At 40.9% G+C, this 19021-nt stretch overlaps 1 protein-coding gene across 1 annotated transcript in view; it reads right to left on the bottom strand.

Moving 5' to 3' along the window:
- GRM7 (glutamate metabotropic receptor 7) overlaps positions 1–19021 on the bottom strand; it is an 881121-nt gene that overhangs the window by 48391 nt on the left and 813709 nt on the right. Inside the window, exon 9 of the mRNA XM_043886644.1 lies at positions 8211–8457. Coding sequence (XP_043742579.1) covers positions 8211–8457 — 247 coding nt within the window. The remainder of the gene's footprint in view (positions 1–8210; positions 8458–19021) is intronic.

Here is a 19021-nt window from a genome sequence, read left to right on the forward strand (position 1 = left end):
AGTTCTGTCTGAATTTGAACCTGCTTCCTCTAAATCCCCAAAAGCAGATGTTTGATTTGCTCAATATCATGTGCTTTTGGTGAGGCATGGTGGCCTAAATTGAAGTTTTACAGAATTTCACTCTAGAATTGATAGGTTTTTCTTTACTGTTTTGTGGCCCTGAAAACAGGCACATAGAGATGGATTTGAATGAACAACATGACATGCCTTCTTTCACTGTTTGCCCAAGCTGTCCAGTCTCACTGGAACTTGAACGTGGTCATACATTCCCCTCTTTGAATACCTGTGACTTAGACAAACTTCCGTTCTCAATTATTTTTAAGTAACTGTGTAAGATGTTTATCATTAATTTAGGAAGCCACTTCTACAATCTTTGAATCTTCTTTCTTTTTTATTTTTTAAATTATGAAACTATGATAAAACATTTACAGAAGATTTGGAAAATACAGAACAAAGTTACATATAGTTCTACTATGTATTACAGTTATTTTTAAGTAGATGAATATTTTTAGTTTTAGTATCAAGCTCTCAAAAATTAATAGAATGAATAGACAGAAAAGTAGAAGGATACAGTAGACCTGAAAAGCACTGTTAACCAATTCATCCTAATTAAGGTTTATACATTTTTAAATTGGCAGAAAAGGTGAGCACCTAATCAAACTCTTTGAAACAAGAAAATCCTAGAGAAAAAGTTTATTTCTAAGCAGCAGATCCTAAAAGTACTTTTTAACCGGGAGGTTGACTTCAAACATTTTCATCTTGCACCCTTTAAACCAAAAGGCATCAGCTGAGAATGGAGGTAGGGAGAATTTTTAATGGATTTGGATTCAATCTATCATTTTTACCCAGGGAAACTTCCTTCTCATTTATGCTCAGGCAGTTTCATGTAAAAGGACTATTAAAGTGATGAGCTGCAGTGTTTTGACAAGCACTTGTACTGCAAAACTTGAAATCTCACTGGAATACAGTTATAAATTCACTGGGACAAAAGAATGCCCTATTTAAAAACTAGGACAGACTGTGTCGATATGGGAAAAGGGAATAGCTATGTGAACAATACATCTGAAATTAAAGACAGAGTTGCCGGCATCCATCTAAATCAACAGGAAATGTAATTACAGTTTGAAAGTATTCTTGTCCTGTCTTACAGTTCTAAATGGATTAAAAGGAAAAAAATATTATTTGTACTCAGAATACCATTATAAAAACAAAGATGGAAAGAAGCATAGCAATGATCTGACAAAATGGTCCACGTTAGGAAAGAGGAAGACTAGCCCACATTATGATGCAATATTTCCCACTCCGGTGTCTGCTCTCTTACTTGAGATCTCTAGAGAGAAGTCCTTCTGTTGATTTTATAAGTATAGTAGGAGGTTTAGAGGAAAACAAAAGGGGGCCTTTTATTCAAAGCCACCCCATGAATTTAATGACTCTAATGTTTTCTATTGTTTGTTTTCCTTCAGTATGAATTTCCCTGACCAGTTGGACAAGGTTGCGTGCCAAAGCAAGTGTTACTTTTCATTATTCTATCATATTGCTTAGGCTGAAACAGGGAGGTACTACTATTACTACTATTATTATTTCATAGCATATATCCTTTAGTAAGGGCTCAAAGTGTATACTGGTTTGGGCAGGAAGTTTGTTCTAGTTTTTTTTTTTCATAAGATGTTATAGATAAGCCAGAATGAACTTTTTGCCCAACCCAACATAATCATCAATGGTGAGTCTGTAACAACTCTCAGAGCAGACCATTCCCATGCCTGTTCACACATAACACAATTGACCATCTGTTCTAAGGTATAAGTTTGATTACCTGAGGTATTTAATGGTATTTCTTGGGTTTGACTAATGTTGAAATTTATCTTTAGACTCTTTAGGTCTTTCACTGAACCTCTACCTGCTTTCTCAGATAAGTGAAGGTGGTTCCTTGTTTCTCTTAGGCAGAATTATGAGTCCCATATCCTCTTTAATACATCATTAAGCCCAGCCAGCAAAGCTTTTCTATTTCGTTGCTTCAAAAAAGGAACCATGACCATTTTGGGTTTGAGACAGTAGTGTCATTCATTGATGTTTCTCAGTATATATTTAATAAAAAAGTAAACCAGGACAAATATTTTTGCTAAGCTTGTAAAAACACCCTCCTTCTCACCCAAGTTTTCCATATTGCCTTCTCAAACCAGAGTATGAACAAATACATATAAAAATAAGCTCTCACCATTGAGACTTTTAAAGTAGCTTGACCAGCACCAATTCTGCCATTACTGGATCTGGTTCAGGAAAGACATATATGCACACACCCAATCACCTGTTCTCCAGAAAATAAACCAGGCACGTGACCCAGAGCAGCCATCTACACTAAACTTAGCAAACATCATCTTTGAAAATGCATTTCTTCGTATACATAGATTTTGAGGTAATCATGCACAGTTTTCATGGAAACATTTCTAATTCTCAGTGGAGACAAGAACACACAAATAAACAAAAAGTAGATCATTTCTTACCTTTTGGAAAGCAGGCAAAAGCTATACTGTTGGTGGTATAGTGTACCAAGTAACAGACTTTTGTACACTCTTTCTTACTGGTGGTATACAGTCTACAGGAAAAGTAAATATATAGGTATGTATAAAATAAATGTGCACACAATATTCCTTTTTATTCTTTTTTCTTTCCTTTTGGAGAAGAGGCTGCGATAGAGACCACAGACATTAAGCCCACTCTGTCAGTGGGGTCAGTAGCTTTTGGTAGACCAGTTGACCACAATTCAGGTACCTCTGAACATGGGAGTATGGGTGCCTTGCATTTGGGCTTTACTTGAACTGAAGCAGGTGAGGGAACCAGCTCCAAAATAATGTATCTACCTGCTCAGAAGGTTTGTTTTTTTTTTCTTTCTTCCTGTTGATATCCTATTTTTTCCTCAGCCTAGACCTTTCATGCTGACCTGCATGATTAGTCCAGAAGAATGAAACAAGTAACATAATGTGGAGAATGTCAGGGATCCAAACAAATGAACAAGCAAAACGAAACAAAAGCCATCACCAATTGACACAGCACAGGAGCATGTTCCAGAATTTTCTCAGCATTGTTACTTGGGTAGATTGTGGTGCCCTCATCCATTTTCTAGCAGTTGAGGGATTTATTGAGCAGCACAAGTTTTTATTTATATGTTTTCCTTAAGTATATGCAAATAGTAATTTTCAACAAAGGACCAGAATACAAACTTATATTTAAAATCTTATTGTTGACTTTCTGTTTTAGTGGTAAATGGCCATTCTTCTAAAATGTGCTTCATCACAATATGCTCCTTGTCTTAAACTAGTCCTTTGCATGGTGTGTGTCCAGCTTCTCTCTCCAAGTCATTTTATCGGTCATATTGCCCCATATCCAAAAAGGTGGGGTGCCCCAGCTGTCCACATTCCTGCCATCTCTAATCGCTAGGAAGCCACAGAGTAAACTATTTGTAACCATTCCGGGTACTTGAGCAGTTCCTCTGCACTAGCTGGGGCACTGGCTCAGAAAATGGATGGTTGTTTAGAACCAGGTAGCCTAGGGCTGTTCATTCTGTGTACTGCCATCCTTTACAAGGAAAGCATCTGATCAGAGGATAATTCACAGAGCATCTTCTGGTTCTGACCACTCCAGGCGAGGAAGGAAGCAGTTCCTACCCACCATCTCAATAAAGCCATGCTGCCTCAGTTAATACTATTCATCCAACTGGAAAAAGGTCTTGGTGGCCATAGATAAGCCAAGAACCAAGTCCTCCAGTTGATCTGGCATCTTCAAGTTTGCCATGAACATACACCTGCCAAATCAACAACAGAAAGTTGGGAGAAATGAGCCTAATTCAGGACACAGGTGCGAGAACCAGAGGTTGAGATGCCCTTCTTCTTAGAGAAGGAATGTGGAGAAGGCTCCATGGTGGCCAGATCTAAAGCTCCCCACATTAGGTCAGGCACTTGTGGTCCTCTAGCAGCAGAAATATGGCTTGTATAAATAAAAATACAGTAAGTGGCGGAGCTACACCCTTACACCCCCTGCTGTTTTTCATCTGAGCTCAGAAACCAACCAGCATCGACCCAATTCTGGATATTCAATATGGCAGCAGTACAGAAATGCATGACGGTTTTTGAGAAGATTTACATTTTGTTGAATCCATGCAGAAAGAACTTTTTCTTTCAAGCAATGAAGTTTGAACTGAAGAGGCAACCTAAGAGGAAAACCAAACTTCTTGGGGAAAAATCAAGCAGTGTAGGGGCAGCTTTAATTTCTGCCCATATTACGCCAACACATTTGTTTTTATATGAATGTATACTTGCTGTATGGAGTTGGATGAATAGAAGTGAGCATGCACCAGATGACAAACTGCAATGATTAAAAATGAAAACACTGAAGATTGAAATACACTGAGACTAAGTGTTTAGGGAAACAAGAAGGTCGCTCATTATAAATTCAACATCCTCCCAGACACACTCCCTCAGAGAATAGTAGGCATAACTCTCCCTTTGGAGAGAGAGTCCTTCCTCAGGCCCATGGTCTGTGCTTTTATTTGTTTCTTTTTAACCAGAAAGTTTTATTTCAGCCAATAATTTATTTGTCTCTGTTACCAAAGTTCAGGAGTTTGACATTACTTGGAGCTACATTCAGTATTAAGTAGAATAGAATAATAATATTCTCTCTCATCAAAACAGCCTTGTCTATTTTCATCAATTGAATTTACACTACTGTTCTTTCTCTATATATACTCATTTTTCTATTACTAGGGACTGGTTTTCCGGATATAATGGTGATCTATGATGTACCATTCCCATCTTAGTGGCTCCTTAGGGGTCATTTAAAATAACTATAGGTTTGCATTTTTGTCTTACCTCACATATTTCATTCTGTTAAGTTGACTTTGTCCCAGTTCAGCATCATTGCTAAAACCTTGGGAGGTATTTCCAGTATGGGCTCAAACCGAGTGTCCCAGAGTGAAATCCTTGCTTTTATGATCTCTGGCTCTGCTCTCCGATGGAGTCCTCAGAGTCATGGATGGCTATTTAAATTTATTTAAAATGAAGTAAAAATTTCAAGTGTATTTCATCAGTTAAGTAGCCATATTTTAAGTTCTAATCACCACATGTGACCAGTGGTTTCTATAGTGGACAGCACATTTCCATCATTGCAGAAAACTCTACTGGACAGATTTTGCGCAGAAAAGGTCTTCTGACTTTTCTTAAGGACCTTTGAGAGCTGGGTCATCAGAAACCCCAATGTTTGGAGGTACATGAATCTCCTCCTATAATTCAGCAAATATCTGGGCACATTATTGATGGTTACTTTCAGGGAGTGTCTACACAAAACCAAAATAACTAAAATAATTTTAAAAACATCTTTTGGATTTACTATGAGACAAAGGCTCTTTTGGATTTCATCTTTTTTTCCCCCATCCTTGAACTATTTATCTTTATTCTGTGTAGACACCAAAATATCAACAATGACAAAATCCAACAGAACTTTTTCAAGGAAAAGGCATCAGATGAATCCCAAATAAAATGACTGTCGTGACTGACACAGGTAATTAAGATACTTGGGTTTTTGAGTTGTCAGATGAGGCCTCTACCCAGGCAGCCTTCTTTGAGCTCCTGTCTTTGCAGACAACATAGCAAACAGCGATGCGTTTCACAGCACATTTCACCAAAGAGTCGGCCACCAGACATCATTATATTCTGTATATGCAAGCTGGATTACCAAACAGAGAAGCCCAAAGAGTAATTTCTGCATTAGGATTATGACATATCACTCATGTTGTGGGAAAGAGCAGCAGAGAGCAGCAAGCATGGGTTTGGGGATCAGACCTGGGTTTCAGACCAAGCTCCCCTGCTATGTAGTGTAGGACTTTGTGATAATCTCTGACCTTCCTGAGCCTAGGGTTTTTCAGTAAAAGGACAACAATGGTCACTGGCCTACAGAGTCATCGGGAAGAGTAAGAGAGATCTCCCATGCAGAGCATTCTATTTAATGCCTATCTCAAAGGATAGCAGATGTGTTTTTGTTATTATCAGGGTCATGTTAAAATGAACATTTTAACAGCCAGTAGCATACCCCACACATCCTCAACAAGGGTAGATCCTCATCATTAAAGGTTAGAAACAGTAGAAATGTTGTTTGAAAGCTAGTTATTTTTAAGTAGTGCAGTATTAGATTAATTATCCCAATTCAAAATTTCTAATTTGATCATTAATGTTCAATACATATAGACTTTTGATCATGTTTTCTTTTTATCAGTATTGGGCATATGTTGTTAAATTTGTGTGTCTGCACAACTATAAATGTAAAACTGCTATTGGAACATCTTCAGGGTAAGGGTTTTGTATAATGCAAATCTTGCAAGGGGTCCTAGAATCAAATGCTATAGAAGTATAACCATGTAGTATATTTAACAATACAGAATACATATAAATATGCATAAATATGTTCACGGAAGTATTTTTATTGGCCAGTTGCATCTACCTTGTGGTGTTTGGTGTGCCTTTAACCTTTTTACCTGTTCAGAAGTGGAAGAAAATTAACATGTAATTGACACATATGTCTCTAGATGCCCGAGACATGATGATGTGCTTATGATATAGATATCATTATCTCCATTTAATACATGAGAATGCTGAGCTTGAGGAAAGCTCAGTGATTGTCAAAGCCACACAGCTCGTGAGTGGAGTGGCTTAGCTTTGAACTGAGGTCTGTCTCAACCCGAAGTCTTTTCCTATACCGCAGTGATTGTCACAGTGATTCTCTCTCTGTTCCCCTTCCTGGAACTGACCATTTGTTCTGCACACATAAGAACAGAGCCTGTACCTCTGTGGTTTCTCCCTCCTCTTGCCTGTCCCCAAATCTCTTCTATTGAAACATGAAGATGAAGCCCATGACGTTGGTAATGGGCCTTTGTTTCCTTGTCTACAGACTCTCAAGCATTCACTGTATTTATTCAGCTAACTATTGAGAAATGGATTGGACTGAGATCATGGATCTTTGTACAGCTGTTGTCAAAAGCTATCAGGGCCAAATTCAGTTGTTTGCTGGTTTCTTAAGATCTCAGTTGTAGAGTGTCAAGGAGTACCTCAGAGTATTCAGAACAGTGGAATTGCTTTCTGCTTGGCAGTAAATCTTTGGGTACAACAAAATCAGGTCATAACTGGACAGTGTGTCTTGAATGGCTTAATGGCCGGCCCGAATCCCTCCTATAGTTAAAACAGGAAATATCATGAACACACCAATCTGCTTCATTCTATACACACTGAGTTGGTTCAATTATGTCCGGCTCTTTGCAGCCCTATGAAGTGTTGTCTTGGAAAACAGATCCTGGAAGTGGTATGTTTAATCTGCAATTCACTCTTACCACCATAGTACTAGTAAAGTTTGCAACTGGGAATTTTAAGCATCTAAATCCGGCTAAAATTGTCTTTCTTTTTCTTTTCTTTTTTTAAACAAACTAGTGTCTGCATGTCCATCTTCTTTGCGGTCATTTGCAGGGATGGCTAAAGGCCGTGCAGGGTTTGCAGACAGGCCACAAAGATATAAAATCTGGCATGTCATCCTTAATCTCACCTCTAATACTTTATTTTTCATGGGCTAAAACTCCTCTGCAGTGATCTGGTAGATGCTTTCCCAAATGGGGAGGCCATTAGCATGGTGGTGTCTGGGCCTATATACTTGGATGGAAGTTTCCCTGTTCTATTCAAATATCTGATGTGATTTTTGTTTCTAGAAGGCTTCCTTAGTAAAGAATCGTAAATTTCTCCACATTCATGTTCCAGTGGAAAGAAGTTATGCTTCCAAAGTTCTTAAATATTTCAACTTCATCCCTATTGCTACAGTTCAATGGGGTGTCTGAGGTTCCCCAGCAGGAAGTTGATCCCCTAAGAGGAAGGGAACAAGGAAGGTGACTCCATAGCTGTGTTGATGTCAATTGGAGGGCTTGGGACCAAAGGATAAGAAGCCAGGGATGGGGGAGATTTCACACATCTTAAGCAGAGCTTCTGAAAGCTGCTTCCCAACAGGGAGCAAAAAGAAAGTGGTGAGCACACTCTTAGGAGCAAACGGCAGCATTCGCCAAGGCGACCCAGCCCAGAAGACAAGAGCGCGCACAGCCTTTCTCCAAAGAAAGGCAAGCATACACCACATCTGCCAGAGCTTCCTGATGCAGGACGGGGAGACGGAAGGAAGGGAGAGGTACTTACTGTTTGGGTCTACGTTTTCACAAAGCTCTGTCTTGGCCTCACCGTTGGGTCTGTCACTGGGCTTGTGCGACAGCCGCGATGACATGGTGGCTGCCGTGACCACTGCCTTGAAACTTCGCTTCCGTTTCTGGACATTGAGCTCAGGGTGGAAAATGATGATGTACACTTTCGGCATGTATAGCATCCCCAGCGCCACTGATGCACTTAGGTTCATGGAGATTGTAAGCGTGGTGGTTTGTATGTAGAGCTAGGAGACAGAACACACAAGACACTCTTACAAATAAAGTGGCTGCAGAGGGAGGCCGGACGCCCAGCATGATGCCAAGCACGACTCTGACAGGCAGAGAAAGCACAAACCCTGGGGAGACAGAGTGGCTCTGCACATTTCTTGGAGAGTTTATACATAAATATCATTGATTTAAAGTCATAAGGTAGCTCCGAGTGCAGGTCTATCCTGGAAAAGTCTGCTTCGTAGAGGTTCAGCGTCAACCTTGCATCAGATCTGAAGTACCTTTATTCAGAATGGCAACTGGATATAAAACCATGAAGGTCATATCTGCAATCTCAAGTAAGGGGTAGTGTTTTCCTACTCCCCATACATTCACAAAACAATTAACATTACATGCACAGATACCCAGGGACCTTATTTGAAAAAGTCATGATGTCAATATATGTATCTTTCTGTATTTTTTTTTTTTCTTTTTGGAAAGGGTTCACCTTCATCATGCCTACAGAGTAGTGAGCTGAGTTTCCTTGGAAAGTAAGCCCTTCTTGCTTCATTCTGCTTTACAAAGCATTAATGGGCAAGGGATCAAGACCTAGTGATGTTGGCTTATACAGTTGCTGTGAAGTGAAGGGAAGTCACTCAGTCGTGTCTGACTCTTTGCGACCCCATGGACAGTAGCCTGCACCAGGCTTGTCCGTCCGGATTTTCTAGGCAAGAGTACTGGAGTAGGTTGCCATTTCCTTCTCCAGGGAATCTTCCTGACCCAGTGATCGAGCCGAGGTCTCCCACATTCTAGACAGATGCTTTACAGTCTGAGCCCCTAGGGAAGTTGCTAAGGGGCTACAAAACCTCGCCCTGACATGTGGTATGTGTAGTTCAGATGGTACCCGGAGCTGTGCTTATATCCTTTTGCCTCTTGAGAAATCAGTAGAGCCACCCATTCACTCATTCTTCACTGTGTTGAATCACTGTCTTGCCTAAAGTGGAAAAGATGAGGTTGAAGTGGGTGGGGAACGGTAAGATCAGTAAGAAGAAAGCTACAGACAGCTTGACTTGGTCCATTTGCATTTATGAAGTGCCTTGTCATGATTCATAGCCCACCATTCACTTAGATATGTCTGTGATTTTCATGACTTCTAAAGCCTAGGCTCACTGTGAGGTGATGGGTGTGTTCCTTAACTTGATTGTGGAAATCAGGTCACAATATCTAAATATGTATATTACATCATCGCACCGTACCTCTTAAAAAATGTTATATAACCTAAATATATGCAATTTGTATTAACCAGTGATAACCTCAGTAAAGCTGAAAATAAATGAATAAATAGGTAAAAAATAGGTAGATAAATAAATAAGTACATTTCAAGTACATTTGAAAAGTTCAAGTGACCAGTTCCCACAGCCTTCTACATCAGTGGAAAACCTAGCCTCTTCACAAGGCATTTGATCATGGTATTCCACAACGGTGTCTTCCTATGTGTCTGAGGATAAAATCCCCATCTTTAATGGGTTTTACAAGGGCCTGCGTGGCCTTTTCCCTTGCCTGGTTTCTCAGACTAATTATCCACCACTCTCCTCTCCTCCTTCCTACCTCTCTCTCTAGGATTTCCTCCACATGGGCCTCCTTCAGTTCTTGAAGATGCTATGCTTATTCAACCACAGACTTTTCTACATGCATGTGTGTGACTTTTTTTTTTATTAGTGTTTCCTTCTGTGTGGAATGTTCCTCTACATTTTAGAACATCCATTCCAGCCTGCCTCCCCCACGACCTTAACTCTCAGCCAGCTTCTTTACCAACATTTGTTGTTCAGTCACTATGTCACTTCCAACTCTTTGTGACCTCATGGACTGCAGCAAGCCAGGCTTCCCTGTCCTTCACTATCTCTTGGGGTTTACTCAAGTTCATGTCCATTGAGTTGGTGATGCTATCTAACTGTCTTGTCCTCTGCTGCCCTCTTCTACATATAGGCCCTCAAAACACTGTTGTTTTTAGGTCATTGCTGTCTGTCTGTAACTCTCTACCCACTAACCTGATCGTCTGACTGCCCGTCTCCTGGCCTGAGCCACAAGTTCAGTGCAGGCAGTGATGTTGTGCAGTGGTATCATCGTGTCTGCAGTGCTGACGAAGAGGAGGCGCTTAAGAAGCACACAGTGGATGAGCTCATGTGTTTGTATAAGGGGCACCTTTTTCCTCCTGATGACTCAGTGGTCCTACAGCCTTTCTCTAAATATACAGGAATTACCATCAGATCTATTAGCTGCCTGGCCATTTCTGATCTTAGTTCTTCAATCTGGGTCTCTGGAGAAGAAATTAAAAGAGACTTTGCTTTTCATCTGGAAGGAATACTGTTTTCCAGCAAACATTAATTTGAATGTGCATGTTTCTGAATGCCTTATAGGAGCTGGCAGCCGCTCAGTGTATAATACATGACAAATGTAAAATATAAAGACAAAACAATATTGAATTAATGACCCTTTTGGTTGTGAACTAGACCATATTTTTAAAGCTCATCTTTTCCTACTAGAATACCTTTAGACTTTCATGTCCATTCTACCCTGCTGCCCACCCTGTCCAAGAAAGTCCTACCCTGAAACAGAGGGCTATGAACTTAGGCATTGCTACTTTGTCCTCCATGGCCACTGCCGTCATCCTACGAATGAGGGCTTTACAAACTATGAACGAGCCAGTCCAAGAAAGAGAGGGAGATAAACTGACCCATGGGATCTTAAGCTTTTCTTCTATTTCTCCACTCAAAAGCAAATTCTGCAGTTGAAGAAACCATCTGTAGTTTGTTGAGTTTATGATTTATATACATAAGTTGTATACTTATATACTTATGTAAATATTTGTGCAGGTATGTGTATACATGCATGCTTTTTCTCAAGAAAGACTACTTAGTCATTTAGGACTCTAGTAGCAATGTTGCTTATTTTATGGAGTCTGTAATTTTGTTCTTTTCAAGCTAGAATCTATCAAGACTTTGATACTTGTTTTGACATTTTTGTAATTTCGGGTGACATTTCAGGAATCTGTGAAAACCAACAGGAACATCATTGACCAAATTTCTAAATCCTTTATGTTGCAGGGTGGTTAGGAATGAAGACTCCAGAGCTAATCTGAGTTCAATTCCCATTTACTTGCTTTGTGACCTGGGACAGATTACTTCACCTCTGTCTGACTTAGCTTCCACATCTATAAATGGGGATGATAACACGAGCCCCCACCACCACCTCATGATGTTGTTGTGGTGATTAAATGAGATTTGTAAAGTAGGATAGGACCTAGCATGTAGTACTATGAAAGGATTTTTAAATAAGTTACATAGCTAGAAAGACAGGAAGACCCCAGTCTGCAGAGAACCCAGAGGTACTTGTTCGTGGGGATACAACCCAGCTCAGCCCCAGGAAGAGAACTCAGTTGCTCTCTTCTTGGCCTTCGGTGGGATGCTCACTTTTTGACTCTTGAGTTTTCACCCTAGCAGCCCTTTTAGTACAGTTTTTTTTTTTTTTTTTTTTTTAGCAAATTACATTTAATTTTATTTTTAATTAGAGGATAATTGCTTTATAATGTATTGTGTTGGCTTCTGCCATACAACTATGTGGATCAGTCATAAGTACATATAGGTCCCCTCTCTCTTGAACCTCCTCCCACCCCTCACTACCCACTTGAGTGAGGTGGATGAATCTAGAGTCTCTTATACAGAGTAAAGTTAGTCAGAAAAAGAAAAACAAATATCATATGTTAATACGTATTTATGGAACCTAGAAAGATGGTACTGGTGAGCCTATTTGCAGGGCAGGAATAGAGACACAGAGAGAACAGACTTGTGGGGAGGAGAGGGTGGGATGAATTGAAAGATGAGCGGTGAAATAGAAACATTTCCATGTATAAAATAGGTAGCTCGTGGGAAGCTGCCGTATGACGCAGGGAGCTCAGCATGGTAATCTGCGGCAGATTACAGCGTATTTATTTTTTAGTCTCAAGGCTATTCCTGTTTTATCCAATGCTTATTGTCAAATGAGCAATGCAGATTGTAGAATTACCCTGTTTGATTTTGGATATTTTGTACCATTTTGCTTTATCTTCCTTATCATTTCTTGAGAGATGTAAAGGTGTTAGTGGTCGATTTTGGTCTCTCTTACCAGCACATAGGGGTTCTGGCACATAGAGCGTTACTGGGGTCAGCTCCTCCCCTCCCCCGTCCCAGACTGCCCTTGTCCCATCTGGCTGTCTGCGGCTCATCGCCTCACCATAGTCCATCCTTGATGGCCCGAGCTCATGGGAAGGATGCTCCCTGCCTTGCAGTGTTCAGATACTTAAGCGTGAATTTTATCATCAACTTTAATGCATTTCCAGAATCCAGTTTCTTTTCCTTGGTTGAATGTGGCTTTCCTCCCAACCACCATGTGTGATCCAGCTTGTAGAACTAAGGAAAATGTAGGCGAAGGGTTCCAAGTCAGGTGGTATTTTGCACATTACTCTACCAAGTAGTTTTCTGAAAGTCTGATCAACAGAACCTCTGGCTGTCAGTTTCCTCATTTGCAAACTGAAGATAACAATAGTTTAGGGTTCAAATGCTGACTCTGATGACCTAATTCATTTAATATATGAGAAGTGCTTCGTACAATGCCTGGGAAACACGTATACATGAAATGTGAGCTGCTAATATTTATATTCTAATATTTGTATCAGGATATTGGTGTGTAGACCTTAAGATAAGTCTTCCTTAGTATTCGCTGTCATATATTTTAAACTTTTAATGTACATCTTAGTAATTAACTAGAATGTAGGGTCTAAAAAGCCAGGCCTATTCATGTCCTGTCTGATTGACATGTACCAGCAAGTATACTATTAGAGACACAACTCTGCTGAATTCAGGGCTAGGCAAAGCCCAGCTAAATCTGCCCTGTGCATTTTCTCATCTTGGTCTAAAAGTTCATTGTCACATAAATGTGACTGCAGAGCACCATGAGATGTCATTGTTGCTTTATAAATAGACGTAGCACTGAGGGTTATTGGAGTTCTCCTTCTGTAAGTATTGACTGCTAAAATACTAAGAAATTCAAACAGTCTAGATTTCTCCTGAACAACTTTGAAAGTTGCCAACTCTTCTGTGAAAGTTTCAGAATCAGTTTAATTGAAGACTGCTTTGAGAGATTCCAGGGCAAGTTAATGACCACATGCTATAAATTCACAGGTAGCTGTATTTTCCAGATAGGCTATGTGACAGAGACTTTTCATTTCCAGTGTTGGTGCATCATCCACTTATCACTGGCATTTTCAGTGAGATTGGTCACCCTCAGTATCCATGAGGGATTGATACCAAGACCCCCTGAGGATACGAAAATCTGAGGATGCCCAGGTCCCTTATATAAAATGATGCAGTATTTACGTATGTGTACCCTCCTACACTGTAAATCATCTCTAGGTTAATTATAATACCTGATGCAATGTAAATGCCATGTGCCATACCACACCTGCCGCTCAGTCATGTCTGACTCTGCAACCCCATAGACTGTAGCCCACCAGGCTCCTCTGTCCATGGGGTTTTCCAGGCAAGAATACTGGAGTGGGTTGCCATTTCCTTCTCCAGGGGATCTTCCTGACCCAGAGAAAGAACCTGTGTCTCTTGCATCTCCTACATTGACAGGTGGATTCTTTACCACTGTGCCACCTGGGAAGCCCAAATGCTATGTAAATAGTCATAAATACCATGCAAATGCTATGTAAATAGTTGCCAACATGCTGAAAATTCAAGGTTTGGTTTTCAGAGCTTTCTGGAAAAATTTTTTTCCAAATATTTCTCACCTGCAGTTTGCTGAATCCATGGATGTGGAACCCATGGATACAGAGGTATCCACAGTGGTGGACAGTGGTAGGTCACTACCAAGAAGCCACACAGACCACTGTGCCAGTGACAGGGCATTCTTTCTGCAGTCAGGGAACCACATTCTAGTGGCAGAAGGAACACAGTCTAGAATCAAGTGTGTAAGGTGTCGACACTGCTCCCCAGTCCTTTTTCTCACAGTTTATACCTGGCCCTGCCTGCTTTGCCCCTGGGTATGTCCTTTGCTCACCTATTTCACCTCTGGTACCCTCTTTTGCATTTGATGTTCAGTCTAAAGTCTCCTTGTACTTAAAGCATCCCTATAACCCAATTTCCCCCATAAATCTAGTACTTTTATTGCACAATTTTGCATAGCATGGTGACTTCTAAGAATGCTTATGTCACCTTATAGCAGAGCTGATTGGATAATAAACTCACTGCCTGCACTTAACTAAATTCTGGTTGCACAATAAGTTCTACACTTGAAGCAAGTACTGGATATTAGAAATAGCCTTGGCATTCACAGAGAATAGTTCTGAGGAAAGCGATTATCTGTAGTCTGTTAGTTACCATCATCATCGTCGTCGTTGTTCTGCTATTATGTGTGGGTCTCTAGATCTTTATTTCTAGAGTTGAGGCCATAATGCTAGCTATCTTGTAAGGTTGCTGGGATTGAATTGGTGGGCCATTGTGAAATACACAGGAGGGTGCCTAGCATGTAGAAACCACTCAACCAAGGCTGTCAGTATCAGTGATTGATTTATTAGCTATAATATAAAATGACTTGTTTTCTGTGTTTTCTTTCATATCATTTTAGTACTAATACACTTTGAAATGATCATCTTTCTTATGGAATCCACTGAATAACAACCTATTTTAGGGAAAAACATCTCATTAAGTTGGCTTCTATTTTGTTTGAAAGTCTGTTCAAACCCCTATCCTGTCATTGACTATTATGAGAAATAACCAATTAAGTGAATTCCCAGATGACCACTGAAAATTGGGACAAGGAGGCTTTCATAGAGTCTTTGGTAGGATGGGAGAAGTTTCATAGTTCTCATGACATCCCAAAGTCAACAAAAATGAAAACTGTGTCTGATGTAGGTGGAATAGAGATGAAGGGTGTATTATTATCTGACAAATGTTTGGAACACCCGTGTGTCTAAATTGAAATGCAAGTTCTTAGCAGTTAAGACCAGTGTTTTTGATCCTTGCCACCTGGACCCCTTGGTTCCTAATTAGAGTCACCATATTTGTGAGAAATAATAATGACACATGTCTGGAAATGAGACAAGGTGTTTTCAGTAAGACTTCCTCAGTTGTCCAGAGGGTCAACATGCTGAAGGCTTTTGCGCAGTAATGAAATAATGCATGATGATAAAAGGATTCAGTATAGTGATGAGGAAAACTACTGTGTTTATTGGGAAGAGATACTCACATTTTCTGGAGGGATGGTGTAATGGGAAAACAAGCTCTTGTTAGAAGTCATTTCAAACTCAGCCTTGGATTGTTGGTTGGTGACTGTGGGCAAACTACTTCACCTTTGACAAGTCAGTCAAAATTCAAACCCAAGAAATTTGTTACCAGAGTGTCTGATATAAAAACTCTCATTCTACCACTACCATAGAGATGTTCTGAGCATTTGGAAGATTAAAAGACAATATACTGCCTGGTGGCATGCACAAAAAATGAAAGAGTCTTTATTAGAGTACATGGCCCCGTCTTTGGCAGATAATTTTCATGCTGTTCTATTCAAACCTGTTATTTTTAAATAGGCAATTTTAAAGAATTGACAGGTAATATCTATAAAAGAATACAGGCACACATTCCAAATATTTTGGGACACACTCTGTGGACAGGTGTATGGCATGAAATTATAAATAATAGAGGCGACTGGATGATTATTGGACAAGACCTCGTTTGACTGTTTTGTTTTTCTCATTTAGTATCTCCAGGCAGACACGATGTTAAGTCGACACACAATCGCATTATTTCTTTGGAGGGACATAAGGACACATACTCCAGGTGAATGCAAATCAGTTTCTGGAGCATGAAATAAGTGATTGTGTCATGCTTGAAATCACCTACATCTCAGTTCTTTGCTCTCCTGATCAAAAGCTGGATGCTTTGTCTATGCCTGTGTCACGTCATCAGAGAGATGCTGTTGTTCCAGTTGACCACATCCTTGGGAAGTTTGGGGTTTCACTCCCCATGTCATCCTAACAAGCCGTAGGCCGTCCTCATAGCTAATTCTTCCAGGCGGTCACTTCTGATTTTGCTGGGCTCCAATGCGCACAGCCTACACACACTGATACACAGGATTTTTTCCCCCCATCACTAGCCCTGAAATCCCTCTATTTTGATTTCAAGCTTTTTTCCTCCTCCAGCTACAAGGCAGGAGTTTCAGTCTTTTATAGAGCCAACACTGGCACTGTCTGTCCTGTTGTATTATCTAGAAAGTTATTTACCATACCTGCTGGTTCAAGAGCCCCACAAATGTTAGGTCCCAGCCTGGTTGTGATTTAACATACAAAGGTGAACCCTTTCACCCTCCCCCACCCCGCTGTCAGCCTGCAGAGACACATTTCTGCCAGATTTCCTGGCTCCCCAGGAATCCTTGGCCGTATTCTTTAAGACTGAACCTAACAGCATTTTGTAGGAGGCAGTGTCAGATCCTGTCTTATAATATGAAAATACTGACATGTACCTCACTGGGGAACACATTATGTAACATACGATGATGTTCTGTATCACTCTGCAAGTAAACCAGGGCATTAAAAAGAAACATCTGAACTTAACGTATTCCATTTCTAAAGCTGTCATTTGAAATATTCCACTTATAGAAGTGCAAAGCTGTCTCATCTTGCCAACTTTTAAAGTCATCTTTTGAGTTCTTGTGAACATAAAAAAGACAGGAATCCAATGAAAATACTGATGCTGAATTAATGGCTGAAAGAGAGAGACAGTTTTGGCATCTCTTGGGAATAGTTCACGTGTTTTAAGTTGGGCTTGTAAAGTGTTCATTGAAACTGGGCTGGAGTGTCACTGACAAGAAGACAGTGTCAGATCTTTATAAAAAGAGGGGTCTTATCTCAGTTTTCAGAGACATTGGCAATGACTTTCTGATGAACTTTGGCAGGTTTTGATCATCATCCGGCTGTCTTTCATCCTCTCAGTTCTGGCTGTTAGTTTTGTCTGTCTTCCTCTGTCCCCTCTGGACTGTACCTTCCCCATCTTACTGCTGACCTGTGGCAGCTCCCTTCCTTCCCTTCAGATTCTCCCTTCCCCTTGCATTAGCTCATACATTTCTATGTATCATTTTTGCTTCCCTGCTTTCCCACTGTCCCTGGTGCAGCACTGTGGGTGTGGACAGGGGCAGGCTCCTCAGCTTCTCTCCTGACTCAGTGGGACCCACTGTGTGCTGTGGGACCCACTCAGCCAACCGTGGCCATAGCTGATGGGCAGAGCGGCTAACAGCTAGACCTCAGGGCCAGAATTGCCCACCCAGGGGTAACTTGTGCTCTGAACTCCTCAGCGAGGACCTCAGCTGAGGTTTAGTTTAAATCCAACAGGAGAAAATAACTACAATCCAACTGCTCAGAAAACTGTAGATAAAAGGTTGTTCAGCCTGTGCCCTTTACTAGAATGCTGAAAGCTCTGAGACGGGGGCAGAGAAACAACGCTCATCCTGCAGGAAGAAACGGAACAAGACGGGGTGAGGAAGGCTGAAGAGTGGTGGCCGACTGGTTCACGGTTTGATCTTACTGTCACCAGATCCATGTTCCATTCTTGTTGTTTCTGAGGTCCTGGATCATGGGTCTCAAAAGTACAGTTTCTTACCCACTCACTCCTGAGGGCCTGGAGTCTTGCCTCCGTCTCTGCCTCCTAAATCTGCCCTCTGAACCTGCCCACACTTCTTAGCGCACCTACGAGGGATTTTTGCAGGTCTCATTCCTCTTTAAAACTCAATGCTGAAGCCTATAGTGTTGGGGGCTCCAGCTGTCTTACTGCATTAACTCAACCTCCCATGACACTTTGGATGAAGAGACAGTCCTTCATATGGCCCCAGGAACTCTGCAGGGGCCTCCTTCCACCTTCTCTCGCCTTATCTAAGTCCTTCAGATATGCAATGCACTGTCCATCCTCAAGACTGCTTCACATGCTGTTCCCTCTCATCTTTTCCTCCCTCTCTCTGCCTTTTGGGTCTCAGTCTTACTTCCTTGAGGAGGGCTTCTCTGACCCTCAAATGGAAACTATGCCCTTCCTCTTTTGCCTGCTCAGAGCACATACTATTGCCCTTCATCACATCAATCACAAATTAGGATTATTCACTTGAGTGTCTATTTAATAAATAAGTATCCCCTCAATAGACTGTCCTCATGATAGCACAGACCATATGTTTTGACCTACTTTACAGAGCTTCTGGAACATAAAAGTACTCAGTTCATAGCAGCTGGAGAGATGAGTGAATACAATCTAGGACACATGTACTGTGCAGCCAAGAGCAGTGAAACATATGACAGGTACACTCGCACTGGAGTCAAAAGTTCTGGGTCTGGAGGTAGGATCTGCCACTTCCTAACTACTGTGGGTTCTCAAGTAGCTCACTTAGCATTTCCAGGCATGGATAGTGATGCACCATGCAGTCACGATGGGCTCCCTTCCCAGAGCTGTGGCAGAGGAGATGACGTATAAGTGGTCCTGCCTCCTAAACCCTGAACCCGTGGTCTAAGCGCCACCCTGGTACAGTTTATGT

The sequence above is a fragment of the Cervus elaphus genome, chromosome 24 (genome assembly GCF_910594005.1).
Source record: "Cervus elaphus chromosome 24, mCerEla1.1, whole genome shotgun sequence".
Taxonomy (NCBI): Eukaryota; Metazoa; Chordata; class Mammalia; order Artiodactyla; family Cervidae; genus Cervus; species Cervus elaphus.